General features: G+C 43.8%; 1 protein-coding gene across 1 annotated transcript in view; it reads right to left on the bottom strand.

Moving 5' to 3' along the window:
* Positions 1-3,836: 3,836 nt before the first annotated feature.
* LOC135392889 (uncharacterized) overlaps positions 3,837-15,239 on the bottom strand; it is a 96,989-nt gene continuing 85,586 nt past the window's right edge. Inside the window, exons 12-15 of the mRNA XM_064623557.1 lie at positions 12,025-12,168; positions 5,906-6,000; positions 5,664-5,782; positions 3,837-4,718 (exon numbers count right to left, since the gene is read on the bottom strand). Of these exons, the coding sequence (XP_064479627.1) occupies positions 5,988-6,000; positions 12,025-12,168 (157 nt within the window). The 3' untranslated portion in view covers positions 3,837-4,718; positions 5,664-5,782; positions 5,906-5,987. The remainder of the gene's footprint in view (positions 4,719-5,663; positions 5,783-5,905; positions 6,001-12,024; positions 12,169-15,239) is intronic.

Below are 15,239 nucleotides of genomic sequence, written 5' to 3' on the forward strand. Positions count from 1 at the left end.
CTTCACGAATAAAATATGCTTTTCCCTTCTATTCCCATTATCATCTGTTATCTTCTGCATGGCCACTGCTTTTTGCTTTCTTTATTACATGGCACAACTTTGTGTTACAAATATTTAAAAAAAATACTTTGCTCGCTCTGGAATTTTCCCCACGTAACCACTAACCTCCTTATCTTTCGCTATGTTTACCAGTTCTTGCCTGTTGTCCCGTTTCGTCCACGTGTTCGTGAACCTCCCCTTTTTCTGTAACCGGTCTGAAGCCAAGATCACTCCGTTCACAAAATCCCCTCCACACTCTAACAAACCGGCCATTCACTCCGGCCGTAGAGGCCCGTACGGGCCCTTTCCCCCCTCCGGGCTGTTGACCCTCAATTCGCATGAACCTTTAACACGTCACACCTAACCCTTTAAAGGTCAGCTATGCCGATATCCCAAATAGTCGAAACGGTTGTGATATTCTGGAAGCCCACATCCAGCTCTCCCCAAAATACACTTTCATTCTCTCAGTTCGGTACAGTACCATGTCAAAAAAATAGGTAATTGATTCCGAAACACACATGGGCGCAGCCATTTTTATGACGTAGATGCACCCGAACGGGCATTGTGACGTGTACGCGCCTTCGTACTTGTCAGTGGATTTCAGCTACAGCTTCTCGCGGCTTCACGTATCTGTGCTTGAAGATGGCGGACAGCCGGGTTCCACCGTTCCGCGATAAGTAAACAGTGCAGCAGCTGCGAACTCATTCGCGAACCAACCTCTGTGCGATGTTGTGACTGGAATTCGTCGTTTGTGTTTTGTGAGCACGTACAATCTGTATCAAGTCGCGTCTGCGTTAGCCCCTTTACTTGCCTGCCCATTGCCCATGCCCTTGCCTGCACTTGCCTACACTGTTAAAACAGAACTTCACCACATAGCACGCTCCTAGCCAACCATCATACTGAATGATATCACTCTGTGTCATGATTTGTTCAAAACAGGGGGGAGGCGCCTATCTGGGACAAGATAATCTGTCCCAGATAGGCGCCTCCCGCCTGTTTTGAACAAATCATGACACAGAATGATATCATCCGGTATGATGGTTGGTTAGGAGCGTGCTATGTGGTGAAGTTCTGTTTTAACAGTGTATTCTAGAGGCTGACGTTTCGACAGCCGTGTCAGCAAGAAGTTGCCGACAGCGTTTTATTACTGCAGGAAAATTGTGCTATGTATTTGAGAAACCGCATACTGCTATTGGACAAGTTTTACGTACGATTTATCAATGTGCAACAGCGTCGACGATGGTATGTAACGACGAAAGACGTAAAACGAAATACAAATCACATTTTAAACTTTTTGTGGGATTCTGTGCATTTTCCAGAAGCTTTCTTTGAATCACACACTCCCATGTCACGCTGCGCTGTGTGGTACGCTACAAACTACTGCATTTTATGTCTAACATCTGGATATTGCTTGTAATGAACACCGTCGCACAAAAACATGCACACGAAAGCACCAGTAGCCATGTGGTTGCACACTATGCAGGCGCAAAAGAAGTACCAGAGCACATATTGCCACTTAGCACATATTGACATCACTGGCCAGCCTCGGGATTAATTCCGTGCTCAGGAATTATTTCACAAATCACTTTGTATGTAGGACGTGATAAGCAATATGTAAGTTGCAACCTTGTCTGCAGCATTCTCGATTGCCTCTTACCTTTACAGTTCGAGACACGTTACCAAACCATTTGCAAAGGGCACTCTTACAGGGGCCGTGTAACTTGAGTTTTTAGTTTATAAAATTTATAAAAATATAAGTATACAATATGTAATATGAAATTTATATAAAATCAAAAATAACATTTATAAAAAGAATTTATAAAAAATAAAAAGGCTTCATGGAAGCAATCCGTTAGCATACCCATTGCACATGAATCACAATTATATATGCTTGGACTTCATCTAATTAATCTTCTGGACCATATGTGTGGCTGCATACGAAATATTTTATGCGCATCCTCTACCTTCCTATTCCTACATGTGCACACGAATAACAGTGCATATATGTGAAGTGGCAAAAAGCAACGCTAGACTCTACCATCATTGTGCCCCTTTAACTTTTCCACATTCATGTCTGGTGAACAGGGAATATCTCACTAGAAAAGAAGACATTTGTGCATTGTTTGGCAAGCAAATAAATATATTTATTTAAATTTTCCATAAATCAACAATGTTGTGACCTGGTGCAAATATTAATGTCAACAAGTAAAGTACTTACAAATTATTCCTATGTGCTCAAATGCAGATATGACAATTCTGTTTTTGTACCTCAGCACCGTACAGTTTCAAAATTAACAAACTGCACAGCATCAGCAATCTTAAAGTATCTGAAGAGGTGAATCACATAAAGCTCCAATAATAGACTGTGCAAACAAAGCTAAAAACAACAACAAAGTACTTCAAGAAAAATCTGAATACTCGGTTGCCATTGTGATATGTACTACTATGCACAGTTCATGAATGGAACATGTTACCTCATTGCATTGCCTCCATGTGAGCACTAGAACAGACAGCTTTTTAGGTCGCTCTTTCCGTGTTTTTCTATTGTCTTTTTTTGTTTTCTGTTTTTGCAATAGCAAGCATGGCCATAGTGAATCACAAGCAACCAAGGACAGGATGAGACATCTACAATGTGACTGCTAGCTCTAAACTGATATATTTATTAGCAGACTCTGGAATATACACACATATGCTGCTAAGAAAATGACAATTTAACCAATAGAATAACAGACAAGAAAAAGGGTTATATATCTTCCCCTCTCCTCATTCTATTTCACAGGCAGCCCTAGTATCATTCTGAGTGTGTCCGTGCGTTCCCTTTGAGATAACGTATCTCTGACAGAAGCAAATCAACAGCGGACTGCTTACGGATGCAACTATCTTGGATTTCTCTAACCACTTGTTATTTAACCGCTGCCTTGAGCTGTGCGTTCTGGAAATTTAAGTAGCATCCAGAGTCCCTGCAATGTGTTGCCATGTTTCTCGAGGGCCTGTGTTTCACTATGGCTCTCATATACAAACTACCCCATTTCAACACAGTAGAAAACACAAATTTGTAAATAGCATCTGTTGATTGCACTGTACATACCCCCCACATAAAGGATCATAGTGGATACTACATCTTTTGCGATAATGTCAGGAACACAAAAAAGCTAGATTTGAAACCACTCTTACGTCGTAGTAGTAGTATTTGTGTGAAGCTGCGCAATTCCTGTCCCGCAAATAATTTAAACCATATGTTTCATCTGTCAGCGTGATGATCCCCTGAAAAGCAATTCACACTTGGGAGGAACTACCGTTTCTGAAACCAATCCCTGACATGTGTAGCCATCAGGGAGGAAACCCAAGGGCTGCGGTGGAAAATACAAACACACACGGGCTATGTTCTCTCTGTGTATCAGCTGCTCTGGCTACTAAGAAGAACATGTTCCAAATTAATATAACATGGCTTGGCATAATACGCCAGCGAAAGCTAACCAATAAAATTAGTAGTTAAATGTACAATACGTAAACACTTGCCATAACATGACAGTTTCCTTCCTGCATTCATGCGCTACCATTCAACCCACACAAACAGTGTACTGAATTTTTTTATAGGATTACAGGTTGTTTGACAGAACTTTAACAAGATTATATAGCACACGATAAAAGTAGAGTGAACATAATGTGAAAAAAAAATGGCTGCAAGCAAGCGAGCTGGTGAAGATGATGCATATGTAAAACCCCGAGACTAGGGAACACAAAGGGACATGTTTGTGTCTGTCCCTTCGTGTTCCCTAGTCTTGCGGTTTTACATCATGGATAATGTGCAGGTTTCTATTCACGCTTAATGGCCGTAGCAGTAATGCATGAAGACCACTGCTAAGTTGTGTTGAGAAACACCACTTTATGTTTGCCATGTTTAAATGAAACGTACCTGACCTGACCTGACCTGATTTAAATTAACCGGTCTGAGTCTGGAACACACAAAGAGAAAAACGCAACACACGCCACAACATTAACAGATAGCAAATGAGCTGTAGCGAGCTCCACCTTGGGACAAAGTCAACAAGTAATTCACCAAAAGTCAATGAGCACCTGAAATGTAACATCTCCAGTGGCGTAGCCAGACCTCAAAGGTAGGGGGGGGGGGGGGGGCTCGATACGAAACCCCCCCACCCCGCTTATCCTGTGTCGACAACACACACATACTTGTGCACATTGCAAACTGAGGATTAAAAAAGGGAACGAAAATAGTTGATTTAGACGTTCATAGTACGATTACATGTATAGGCTGTCATGACCAATGAAGTGGTGTCACGAGATTGGAAGTATTTTGAAAAGCTCATACTTTGAAAACCATTCAAGGGTGCTTCTTAGATAGACGCCATGAACTGCAAGAACTTTCGCGATAGTCACACTGGTCCCCCCCCCCCCCATATATTATATGTTTTCGGATTTGCACGATTTGTGTGGGTCGGTCCGTGGCAGGTAGGGGGGGGGGCTGGAGCCCCCCCCCCCCCCCCGGGCCACGTTCAATTCCTGGTGCTAGCACTGACTGGCTTTTTCATGAATTATTTGTTGGAAGTTTCGATGTGCTTGAGAACCATTTGTCAACCATTGTATCCTCATGAGGTGATGAGGGTTTGTCATCCCAAAGAGACTCCCTTCCTGGCAAGTGTCCTTATGGATGCTCATCACTGCAGAAAAAAAGAAAGAAAGAAAGGAAAAGCATTTAATGACAAGAAATGGATAGTCGCATTTACTGTATAATGATTGTGCACAACAGAAAGAATACTTTTGCACAGAAGGCTGTACTTCTTGATGTCTAACATCAAGTTACAAAATTCCAGAATATATGACATGTTGTAAGGTAGAGAATAAGTAGAGTTATTGAGTTGTCGAGTTGAGTTGAGGGGGGAGTTGTACCCCCTTTTTATTTTATTATATATGATTATATAATTATCTTTATGTCTGTAGCAACCCTCGCTGTCTACGTTACAACATGTTTTGTGCACGAAAGTCTCGTCTCATTAAAATTTAGATGCTCTCAACAGTCTTCTTTCTGTTGTGAATCTCTATCGCAGCATACCTGCACATTGCTGTTCTACGTACTGTGACTTTGCAGTAAGAGTATGGACTTTGGGTAAAAAGACTACGCAGCACAGCTCAGGTATTTTTGCCTATCGAACAGTATGTATGTATGCAGTGTGCACACAGTATTTGTGCACCGGACCCACTATAAATGTAGTGAATGTGGCATTGCCCACGGTAATGCACCAAGTTGAACACAATTATTGTAGAATCCAGGTATTTTACCTTACATGTCAAGCCAGTACCACACCAGTATCCAGTGTGAAGTTGTGACAAATAAATAGTTTCCATTTTTCTTAGCTCTCAGAAAACAGACAGTGAATTAATAAGAGTAGACAATGTTAACATGAATTCTGGGCTATTCTTCAGTTAAAGATTCACAGATAGTAAAGGCACCTTCCTCAATGGACGTTGATGACACTGAAAATTCTAAAACGTTATCAGAGGCGACATCAGCTTCGGTGTGTCAAAGGATTGTATGTCCAACAGTAATCCAGCTAACAGTAACAAAAATGTGCAAAAGACAAATTAACTGAACTAATGTGACGTACCTTCTATATCAGACAGTGAAGCTTGTAACACCCCATCCACAGGGACCAGTGTCCAGCCAGCAAAAGTGATTGAACTGGGAGATAGAAGCAAATCGGAATGGCGACCTTTGTTTTCCACCCTGAAAGCACAGGTTGTAACTTTGAGGGCAGATTTAAAAGTGGTGTCAAGATGTCTGCATGCGAGTGCACATGAAAAGTTGAACATAGATGAATACTCAAATTATAACATCACATTGTAATACCTGTTGGTGGAGGTGTACTGCAACTAACGTGTCAGCAATTTCTTCATGACCAGATGCAAGCCAAATCATGCTTCATTTCCGCCTACAGCGTGCACCTGTGATAATTCAGAAGTTAGATTATCAATAGTACCATTGTGTTGTTAATCGTGGTTATATCAGAGTAAGCGCAGTAGGACAGCTGCACAATCAATTCATTAAGGTTGCTATTTTTTTATATATGAACCTCGACCTTTTTTTGCTCTCGTTTTTTTGCCTTGATCCTCCGTGGCACGTTCAAAATGTTATGCGTCGGGCACCTCAGATTTTCATCAGACGATTTCGTGCCGAGATTCCAAATTGCCTCTGGAGTCGCGCGTAACCTATGATAACATTCGTGGACGAAATCCTTGCAGTGGAAATTAGCAGGCACCACTGTCAGCCAAGAGCTTCGCACTGCTTGGTCTTTTGGCAGCTTATAATAGGTAACACTTGAATGCTCCGATGAATTGTTCTAACAGCGTAGCACTGTCGCATCTTCGACAACTTCGCCGTGGCATATTCACGAATCATATCGCTCCAGCCCATAAAAGGCAAGGTCAGCACAAGGAAGTGCACTTTCCAAATGACGCTGTGCCAAGAAAAAACATTCACATGCTTTGTTTCCGGCTTAGCAACAACATAACAGCTGTACGATGCATTGTACGATGATTATGTACGATGCACAGAGGAGGAAACGAAAGAAGCCAAGCTGCCAAGCCAAGAGTCCATGCCAAGCCAAAGACAGATAAACTGAGACCAGTGACGTCGGTGCGCCCGTGCGCAGGGTTTGCCGACGGTCTGACGGCCGGGCGTGGGAACTAAAAAAACTGTTTTCTAAAAAACTACGAACAGTTGGAGCAAGATATTTCGCACACATATTCAGTGTTCGGTAATGAACACACAGCGCGAGTATCGCTCAGTTCGGCGGCACTTCAAAATCGGCATATCTGACCTTTAAATACCGTGCCAATGATGAGGACTGTGCCCAGAAGAAGAACAGTCTCTGTTCGAAATATGGGCGGCTCCTGTCCTGAGGCGACTCCCTTCCTACATCTCTACCGGTTCGCTGGATTTCTACCCATCTACGTATTTCCAGTGTGATTTCCAGTCCAACCAGTGATATTTCCAGTTTAAACCCTACTGTTTTTTGTTTTTTTTCAACAGGTTGGTGTGGCAGGGTACAAGTTGCTTAGACACGCCGTCTTCCGCGAGGGACGTTAAATACGGGGTGCCGTGTGGTGAGTTTTCATAGCACGTTAAAGAACCTCAGGTGGGCAAAAGCAATCCACAGACCGATGGCTGTGGCGCCGCTCATGATCTCAGTTGTCTCGCGACGTAAACTCCCAATTATTGAACAGGTTGGTGTACTGGATTGTGCGTGATGAGTGCTAACGATCCAGCAAACCACCAATGTCGCACAAATGTCCAGAAGATGTACCGCCATGGATATTTGGATATCCACTGAAGTTTTGTGTGGATCCAACTTACATCCACTGGATATCCACAGCACTTTCATCCAGCACCAGCAGCATCCAGCACTTTCACCCTTTTGTTTGGTCTCCTGGTGGTCTATTTAACGAATTTCACGGACATTTGGATGTGTTGGATATATTAGCACCCTAGCATTTTAGTGTATATTCACTTATTATGAAATATATTGAGACGCATTATGTATCACTGTATTATTGCTGGGTTTGCGGCATGCGGCTGGATAAGACCCATTGCAAAATCTATTACACTGTGTAGCTAGCATATAAGTGGCGTACCCCGCCAGGCCGCCCACATTGACACTGATGAGGAGAAGGAGAACCCTTGGAATCCCACAGTAGCCTCTATTAGGGGACTGAGTGGAGCATATACTGACATACAATTTTTTGAGGACACGTTCGGTAAGTATAGTGAAGCGTAAACGTTCGTAACCCACGAAGGTTGATGCGTTTTTGCAATTCCTGTGTATCTGCATCGAGTCAAAGTATACCGAACAACATTCCTGACATCATTTGCTGTCCAATACTGTGTTTTTAATTCAGGTTATCGTCTCGAATGTGCTTACCTGCTCAGTAGAGCTGTAAAACAAATAAATTTTACTCCGTCGCTTGAAGAATGCTACGTAAATACGTTGCACAGACAGCTATACGCGAAAGTTCTTCTTTTTTCACTCTATGTCGCACGCTCACACTTTGCTTGCTCCCAATACTATCGAAACATTACTACTAAATTGACAGAACAAGATTTCATAAACGTCCCACACATCCGCATGTCGCTAGATTACAACGTGGTGACGCCTCTGAGGCATTCAATGAGTGCTCACATCCTGGTCTCTTGGATACTATACAAACGCTGCAAACGGGACTTGCAAACTGCTTCATACGATCCAAATATCCAGTGCGTGATATTCTGTAGACGTACCTGGCACATCTGTTGCTTAGTGGGTAAAATCGCAACGCAAATGTCGATGTGGGATATCCTATGCATATCTTATGGATGTTCGGATACTCTGGATGTTCGCGACCATGCAGGGATGTCCCAGGAATATTAATGGTTTGCTGGATGGGGATGGAGGCAAGCCGGAGACGTGCCTTAAGGCAGGAGTGGCTGACAGACGAAAAACTGAAAAGTGTGATATGGGACAAGCGTCTTGATCAAGCAGTTGATTCGCTTGCCTGTTGCAGGTTCGATTGCATCCGTTGAGAATTGCAGGGCAGTGGAGCGAAGGTACTGCAAGTGCAAGGTGCGTGCGCATCATGCAGATCTCCTGAAGCACCTCGTAACACAGAAACACAAGTGCAGCTCCCCAAACTTGTGGCATCGACATCAAATGAAAGACTGACCATTGCGCGGAGAGAAATCAGAATAGCCCTGTTTACCGCGACGCACATAGCTCGGATAAATCCTGGCCAGCGATCCCGACGAAGTTCCAGATGCAACACGCAAAATGCACTGCTGTCATTGCTGGCCTCCTTCGACCACACTTTGCTGGTGAGATTCTGGAGGACATCGGATCTCGAAACCACTTTCTACTCGTAGATGAGCCCACAGATGCGTTAAAGGGACCGAAAAGTAAATATAAACCTATCGAAACTTTATGTTCAGCGAAAAGCTTGAACCTTCAAAAGTTCAAATATCAAAGAACTCCGCTGAAATCGCTGTAGTTTTTCTGTAATCGAATTTTTCATAATTGCATGTCCAGGGACCTAGTAGGAAACCGAGCAGTCTGTCAACAATTGCATGACCCCGCGCCATCTGTCGAGGACGCATGTAATACGCGCACTTCCGGGCGCTAATCCGGCGAAAACGAAAATGGCAGTGGGCATTTGTAACCACTTTCTACGTCGATAATGTCGAGCCTCTTGAACATGAGTGCGCTGGAATTCCGCGTTCGAGAGCTGTCGCTCGCATAGAACTGTTGTTCGTGCGTTAGCGTGGTGGAAAGTGTGTTCTTCGCAGCAGAAGATTCGTCGTCCAGAGATTAGTCGGAGTCGCATTCATCCTCAGCAGTAGCTCACCGTGCCGTGAACATTGACTGCTTTGTGAAATTTCCATGTATCAGGGAGAAGCACTTGTGTAAGCCGAAACAAGCGCTGTTGTTTGCTCGTTCAGGTGTTCATGTGTGAAATGCAAACCGACGGATACTACGGATGAATACTACGCTTTTTGCTGTCGAGAGGTAGAGTTAATAAGTTAAATGGAATAAGTCATCGCTATATTATAATTTATACATGTGTGACGCCTGTACGTACCTAAGACGTTTTGTTGAACTCGTGACCTCGGTGAACCAAAATCACTGGGTACTGAACATCAGTGTGCTTCGTTAGGTCTTCGCAATTCGCCTCCTACGGCATATTCGTAGTCATCGGCAGCAAAATGATCTCAGCATCCACGACACGACTGCTACATCTAATAACCGAGTGTTTCGAACCACATTCGTTTTCGTGCACTCTCCTGTTGAATCCATAGTGGTATAAAACGCCCGCCGCCGATGGTGAACGAACGTGATTTTTGCATCCCCAACACCAAAACTACACCAGGCATTTGTAGGTCTCTCGAATAATTGACACAACAGCCACGAACATGACCAACATGACCACCCACGACGTAAACAATAAACGCGATAACACAGATGGCCTTGCAGATGGCGCGGCGGATCGTTGTGGCGAAGTAGCTGAATGCTTTATTAACGTAAAAGCTATCGAAGTGAGCGTCATTTTTAAAATGTCGTTTAACTGTAGGATAATGTGCGTCAACTTTGTTCTCTACAAAATTAACTCTCACGTGGTAAAGGTTGACCAATCTCTGGGAGCCCTGGACCCGAAACCTAAGTTGCTCTTTTTCGCCGTTCGCTGGCAGCACCGTTCATGTTCCGACAATCTTCAAAATATTTGTACGTAAAAAAATATGCCGAATTGAGAAGTAATGCTTTCTGTGTCTTATCAAACAACAATGTGGTGTACGACAGTGGGAAAAAATATGGGGGGTTATTTTTCACTTTTCGGTCCCTTTAACGTCAAAACTACTTTGTGTTTCCGATCGCCACTACAGAGAAAGAAAAGGAACGGTGGTCACCACGCTTCTGGACCTCGTCAAAATAGATGATGAAAAGGCTGACACAATGCACAAGGTTATAAAGTGTGTTTTAGGGAGCAGTAAGCTGTTCCTCGATTCCTACGCGGGTATCGGCACGAATGGGGCAAATTCTTTGTGCGGGCAGCACAGTTCGTTGTTCACGCCCCAGTAAACCACAAATATCCGTGCGGTGTCCGTGTAATAGCGTGAAAAGGATACCTGGATATCACAGGGCTTATTTCAGAGAGCCTGTAGACGTCACATGTACATCCAGGAGACCTAATTTGTTCCACGGTTTTTCACATGCCAGGAATGTTGCACAGATGTCACCACAGGATATTTGGATATTCCCAGGGTGTGGTTAAATCCTTCAGCTTGTGTCAAGCTTGATAAGCTCTGTAGGGAACGGGCATTATATACCCCCCCCCCCTAATTGGGCAGTAGGGTAATCGGGGCGGAAACCACTTGGATATCCAACAGTACATCAAAAACAATCTTTCCACGAACAATACTGCAAGCAATATTGTCCCGCGACCGCAACACGGTCAACCAAAGCAGACCGCGTTAATCAACGTGCTCTCACCCTAGAAGAGCAGGCTCCGTTTTGGCCCCATCGCGGACTTGAAGGGAGACCAGATCAAATGGATACACAAGATGTTGATAGCCCGTTCGTCAAGTGTATAGTTGTGCACACACAAATGTTTAGCAAGGGCAGCAGCAGGCGGATAATAGAAAAACATAATGATTTTACTTGTTCCCCATTTCTAGTTTTTTTTTATTGCTCTCAGCACAAAAAAAAAGTTGCTGGCAGAACATGTCACAAGCGTCACAAATTTATTCGTATATCTACAAGCGACGTCCTGGGGGCGTTTCTTTGACGTTCAATCGATGGATATCTCTGGGATCTGCAAGTTACTTCTTCCTTCCAAACATCCAAAGCGAGATATCTTGCAGACGTACCAGACATCAGGTAGATGCAGGTCTCAGGAATCAGGTCTTGCAGACATCAAGTTTTACCGAAACGCGAACGTCGTTCTGGGACGTCCCATACGTATCGTATGGATATCCGGATATTCATGACGTTAGCGATCATATGTAGCGACGTCCTAGGGATATTAATGATTTACTGGGACAAGACAAGACTGAGGTAAGATAATCGAAACATCGTGCTGGTAAAGTGTGTTCCAGATTCTCGCGATCTTGCAGCGTCTAAGGCCATGGAAACAATACCTGCGAACCTAGATTTCATGATAAAGGAGACACGCAAATACTTTACGCGTAGTTCGGCAAGACAGGCCGCATACAGGATTGTGTTTGCAGAAATAGTGCAGGCAGAAAACGAGGATGAAACTACTTCCGAGCAGCCTCTAAAGCTGCTGGCTTTGTCTGCAACAAGATAGATTGAGCTCGCCGGCTGCATTGACAGAATTTTGGATCAGTTCTCAGCAATCCCGCGGTACTTCGGAAACGCGGAAAAAAAAAAATACGACGTGCGTGTTCTCAAGGAAATGTACCAGGACCAGAGAAACCACATCTACCTGCTGTTTCTGGCTCCCATCCTCAATTCAGTAAGACGTGTGAACAACATGTCCCAGAGTGAGGCCGTGGACCCTCTCAGGTTGTTCCAGGAACTCGAGTACTTATACCGTGGTCTGCTGGTGAGAATTCTGATACCTTCTGTCCTGCGCACGCAAAGTGAATTCATCACGAACCTGGACATTGCCAACATTGCAAACATGGTATATTTTTTTCTGGCCGCGGATCAGGCGGACTTGGGCAACAGTTTTCTGAATCATCTGCAGGACAGCAGACTTCCTGAGGAGCATCATGACCACGGAGGGTCAGTAGGCTCTCCCACCTTCAGCTGCAATTATTCGGTTGCTCTCCTCACCAACTGGAAATGGAACTCCGGCATCTCACAGCTGTGCAAGCTTCAGAAGACCAAGAATGCCTTCAGTTCTGGTGTAAGGTTCGGGGTCACAAAGATGCGGCCGGACTTGATCAATTTTCGCATCTTGTCAGTGGCGTCTTCAAGATACTATGTCTGTCTATTTCAAATGCAGAAGTGGAGAGGGTGCTTTCAGCAGCGACTGTTGTGAAAACAATCCTGACAAACAGAATGCCCATGGACCTTTTGTGTTTAATTTTGCAAGTCAAGTTCGGTCACAGAGCGCGAGGCGTCACCTCATCTACCTTCAATGCGCCACAAGCACCCCTGTCTTCAATGTGGCAAGACATGTACAATCATAAGAGATCGTGCTCCAAATTACCAACTCCAGAAACATGTAGCTCGTGTTATGTGTGCCTTCGTCGCAGGTTGCAACTGTCTCAGAAAAAGAAAAGAAAGTGAGAACATGCACACACTTTGTTGTTTCTCTTTCTTGTAACTGCGCTTCTTTTCTTATTTTATTCCGTTGTACATTTGGTGCGATTGCTAGAGTAAAGCACCGCGTCCATGGCGCTGCGGCTACTTTCTTGGCAACATTATTTTGTAATTGGGCCAATTTGGCTACTTTGGGCCGCCCAGGGGGCTACAAACAGCGTGAAATAGTTGGCAAGACTACAGCGAGCGTTTTTTCCATAGTTCCACGCTACGTTGACGGATATACCCGCCTGGAGAGTGTTCATTGGCATAGACAAGGGGCAACGCGACGATATTTCACAGGCTGTCTATGTCAGCGGGTATTATTTCGACTCTGTACCGCTTGTTCTATTGCACTTGCACCTGTCCTATCGTTAAGAGGGCATAGCAGTCTAGGAGCAACACCGATTCAGGATTTTCCGGACACTAGATGGCGCCACGCTCGCGGTGCCTTATCACGCCGTTTGCCTCGGATTCCGAAATAATCCCCATTGTGCACGATTGAGGTCGAGAGTTTAAGGTGGCACGCTCGGGCCTGCGCTGTTTGTCGAGAGGTAAAATGTCGAACTTTGAGACGGAAGGTCTGCAGTTCGATTCGGGACACTCACGTCTTTTTACATATCTCCTATTGCTGTTTGACTGCTTTATTTTATTTTGTTGTTATATATTTATGCTATAATTATTGTTCTCACAAGTCGCTGACTGATTATGGAATTTTTAGTTGCTATTCGTATTGATCACAAATGTGATCGGATAGTGGAGATGGTAATATGGGCAATACACACACAGATGGTATTATAAACGGAGGTTTCCGGCAGTGAGCCTGAGCACTATTCGATTGCCAATTACAAAAAATTGCGAAATGATCACGGGAAAAGTTACTTCATAGCTCGCCCGAGATGCCGAGATCTCTGAGGCTCTCAACTGGATGTACTAGCGACTGTAAATCAGGCTATAAACATTACCTGCACACCGCGCTTACAATGCTGGTCTGGAAAATCTAGTGCTGGAAACAGTATTTCTTTCCTGCACTCGCTTACACGCAATTTACCTTGATAGTACTTCTGTTATTCATGCAAAAATTAAAATTTGGGATATATATTTCTGGTAAGTAAATATTACCAGATATCGGAATTAATTTTCAAGGTGTTGATGCAAAATACTTTTCAAGATATCGATCGCAAAATAAACTGCTTATTATTACTCGGAAACATTAGTAGTATATTTTAGAGACTCCTTTCCCCCCCTGTTTTCCCTTTTTCTTTCATATTACCCCAGCCCAGAAAAATGACGTCAGTGGAGAATACCCAGTGACAGGGACCTTCCTTTTGTCTCGGCTGGGCGTCCTGGTTTACGAAACCATACAAAGGAAGGCAGATAGGTGGAAGGGGCATAAAGAATTTGGGTTGACACATACGAAACCAGCGAAGGAAGATGTGGAAAGGTCGAACGGCAGGGCCTTGCAGCGGGTGCCAAATATATCAGTCAAATAAATAAATGACATCTTTGCATGATTTTGATAATGCTCACTGGGTGGTGCTCCAATATCGCATATCTTATCTCCTGTACTGTATTTTCCTGTTGTTGGTTTGACACAGACTTTGCAGTTGTTCTATAATACTTTCTATGTCGATGAACCGTATGTTCCGCAACAGAAGAGTTTTAAAGGCAATGAAACAATTGGGTAAGTGGGTGTACAGCTTTTATAACCCATAAACATCGACACAGAAAAGATACAGGGAATAACTAACACCTGCGTCTGACAAACAGTGGAGAAATACTAGCGTCCACCGCACGATATCGCTAGCGGACTAATGCAGCGAATCCTATCGACTTTATGTTGCTCATTGAATGGGATGTAGATTTCGGTATTCTTTAACACATGAAAAAAAAAAGAAAGAAAGCTATGTCTCTATATTTCTACAAATCGGTAGAGCGAATGATAACACCCAGTCGGCTGTGATGTGCTTCATCGGATACCTTCAACAACGCCTCTGTATTTTGGCCGCGCGGTGCTTGCGAGACCATTTTTTCCTACACCCCACCTCGCTGTATTAGCAGCTGATAATAGACTGTAGAGAATGCCTGGACCCCGCGCTTACAATGTTTTACACTGGGTTCGGGAAAAAGTGGTAAAGTATTTTTTCCTGCATCCGCTATCACCGCAAACCCTGGAATACAGCCATAATTAGGCAGCAGTTTACCTTCATAATACCTCTTCTATGCATACCAAAATAACGTTTTCGGATACCTAAGTGCATTTGTGGAACCAGGATGCTAGTGCAAAATACTTGCACTCAATCGGCCTGAATAAATGCACTTCATGTAGCAACAGCTCTCACAAAAAAAAAAAAAAAAAGTAAGGAACCTCCTAAAACTCCTTGAACTCCG

This window comes from Ornithodoros turicata, chromosome 4 (assembly GCF_037126465.1).
Source record: "Ornithodoros turicata isolate Travis chromosome 4, ASM3712646v1, whole genome shotgun sequence".
Classification (NCBI taxonomy): Eukaryota; Metazoa; Arthropoda; class Arachnida; order Ixodida; family Argasidae; genus Ornithodoros; species Ornithodoros turicata.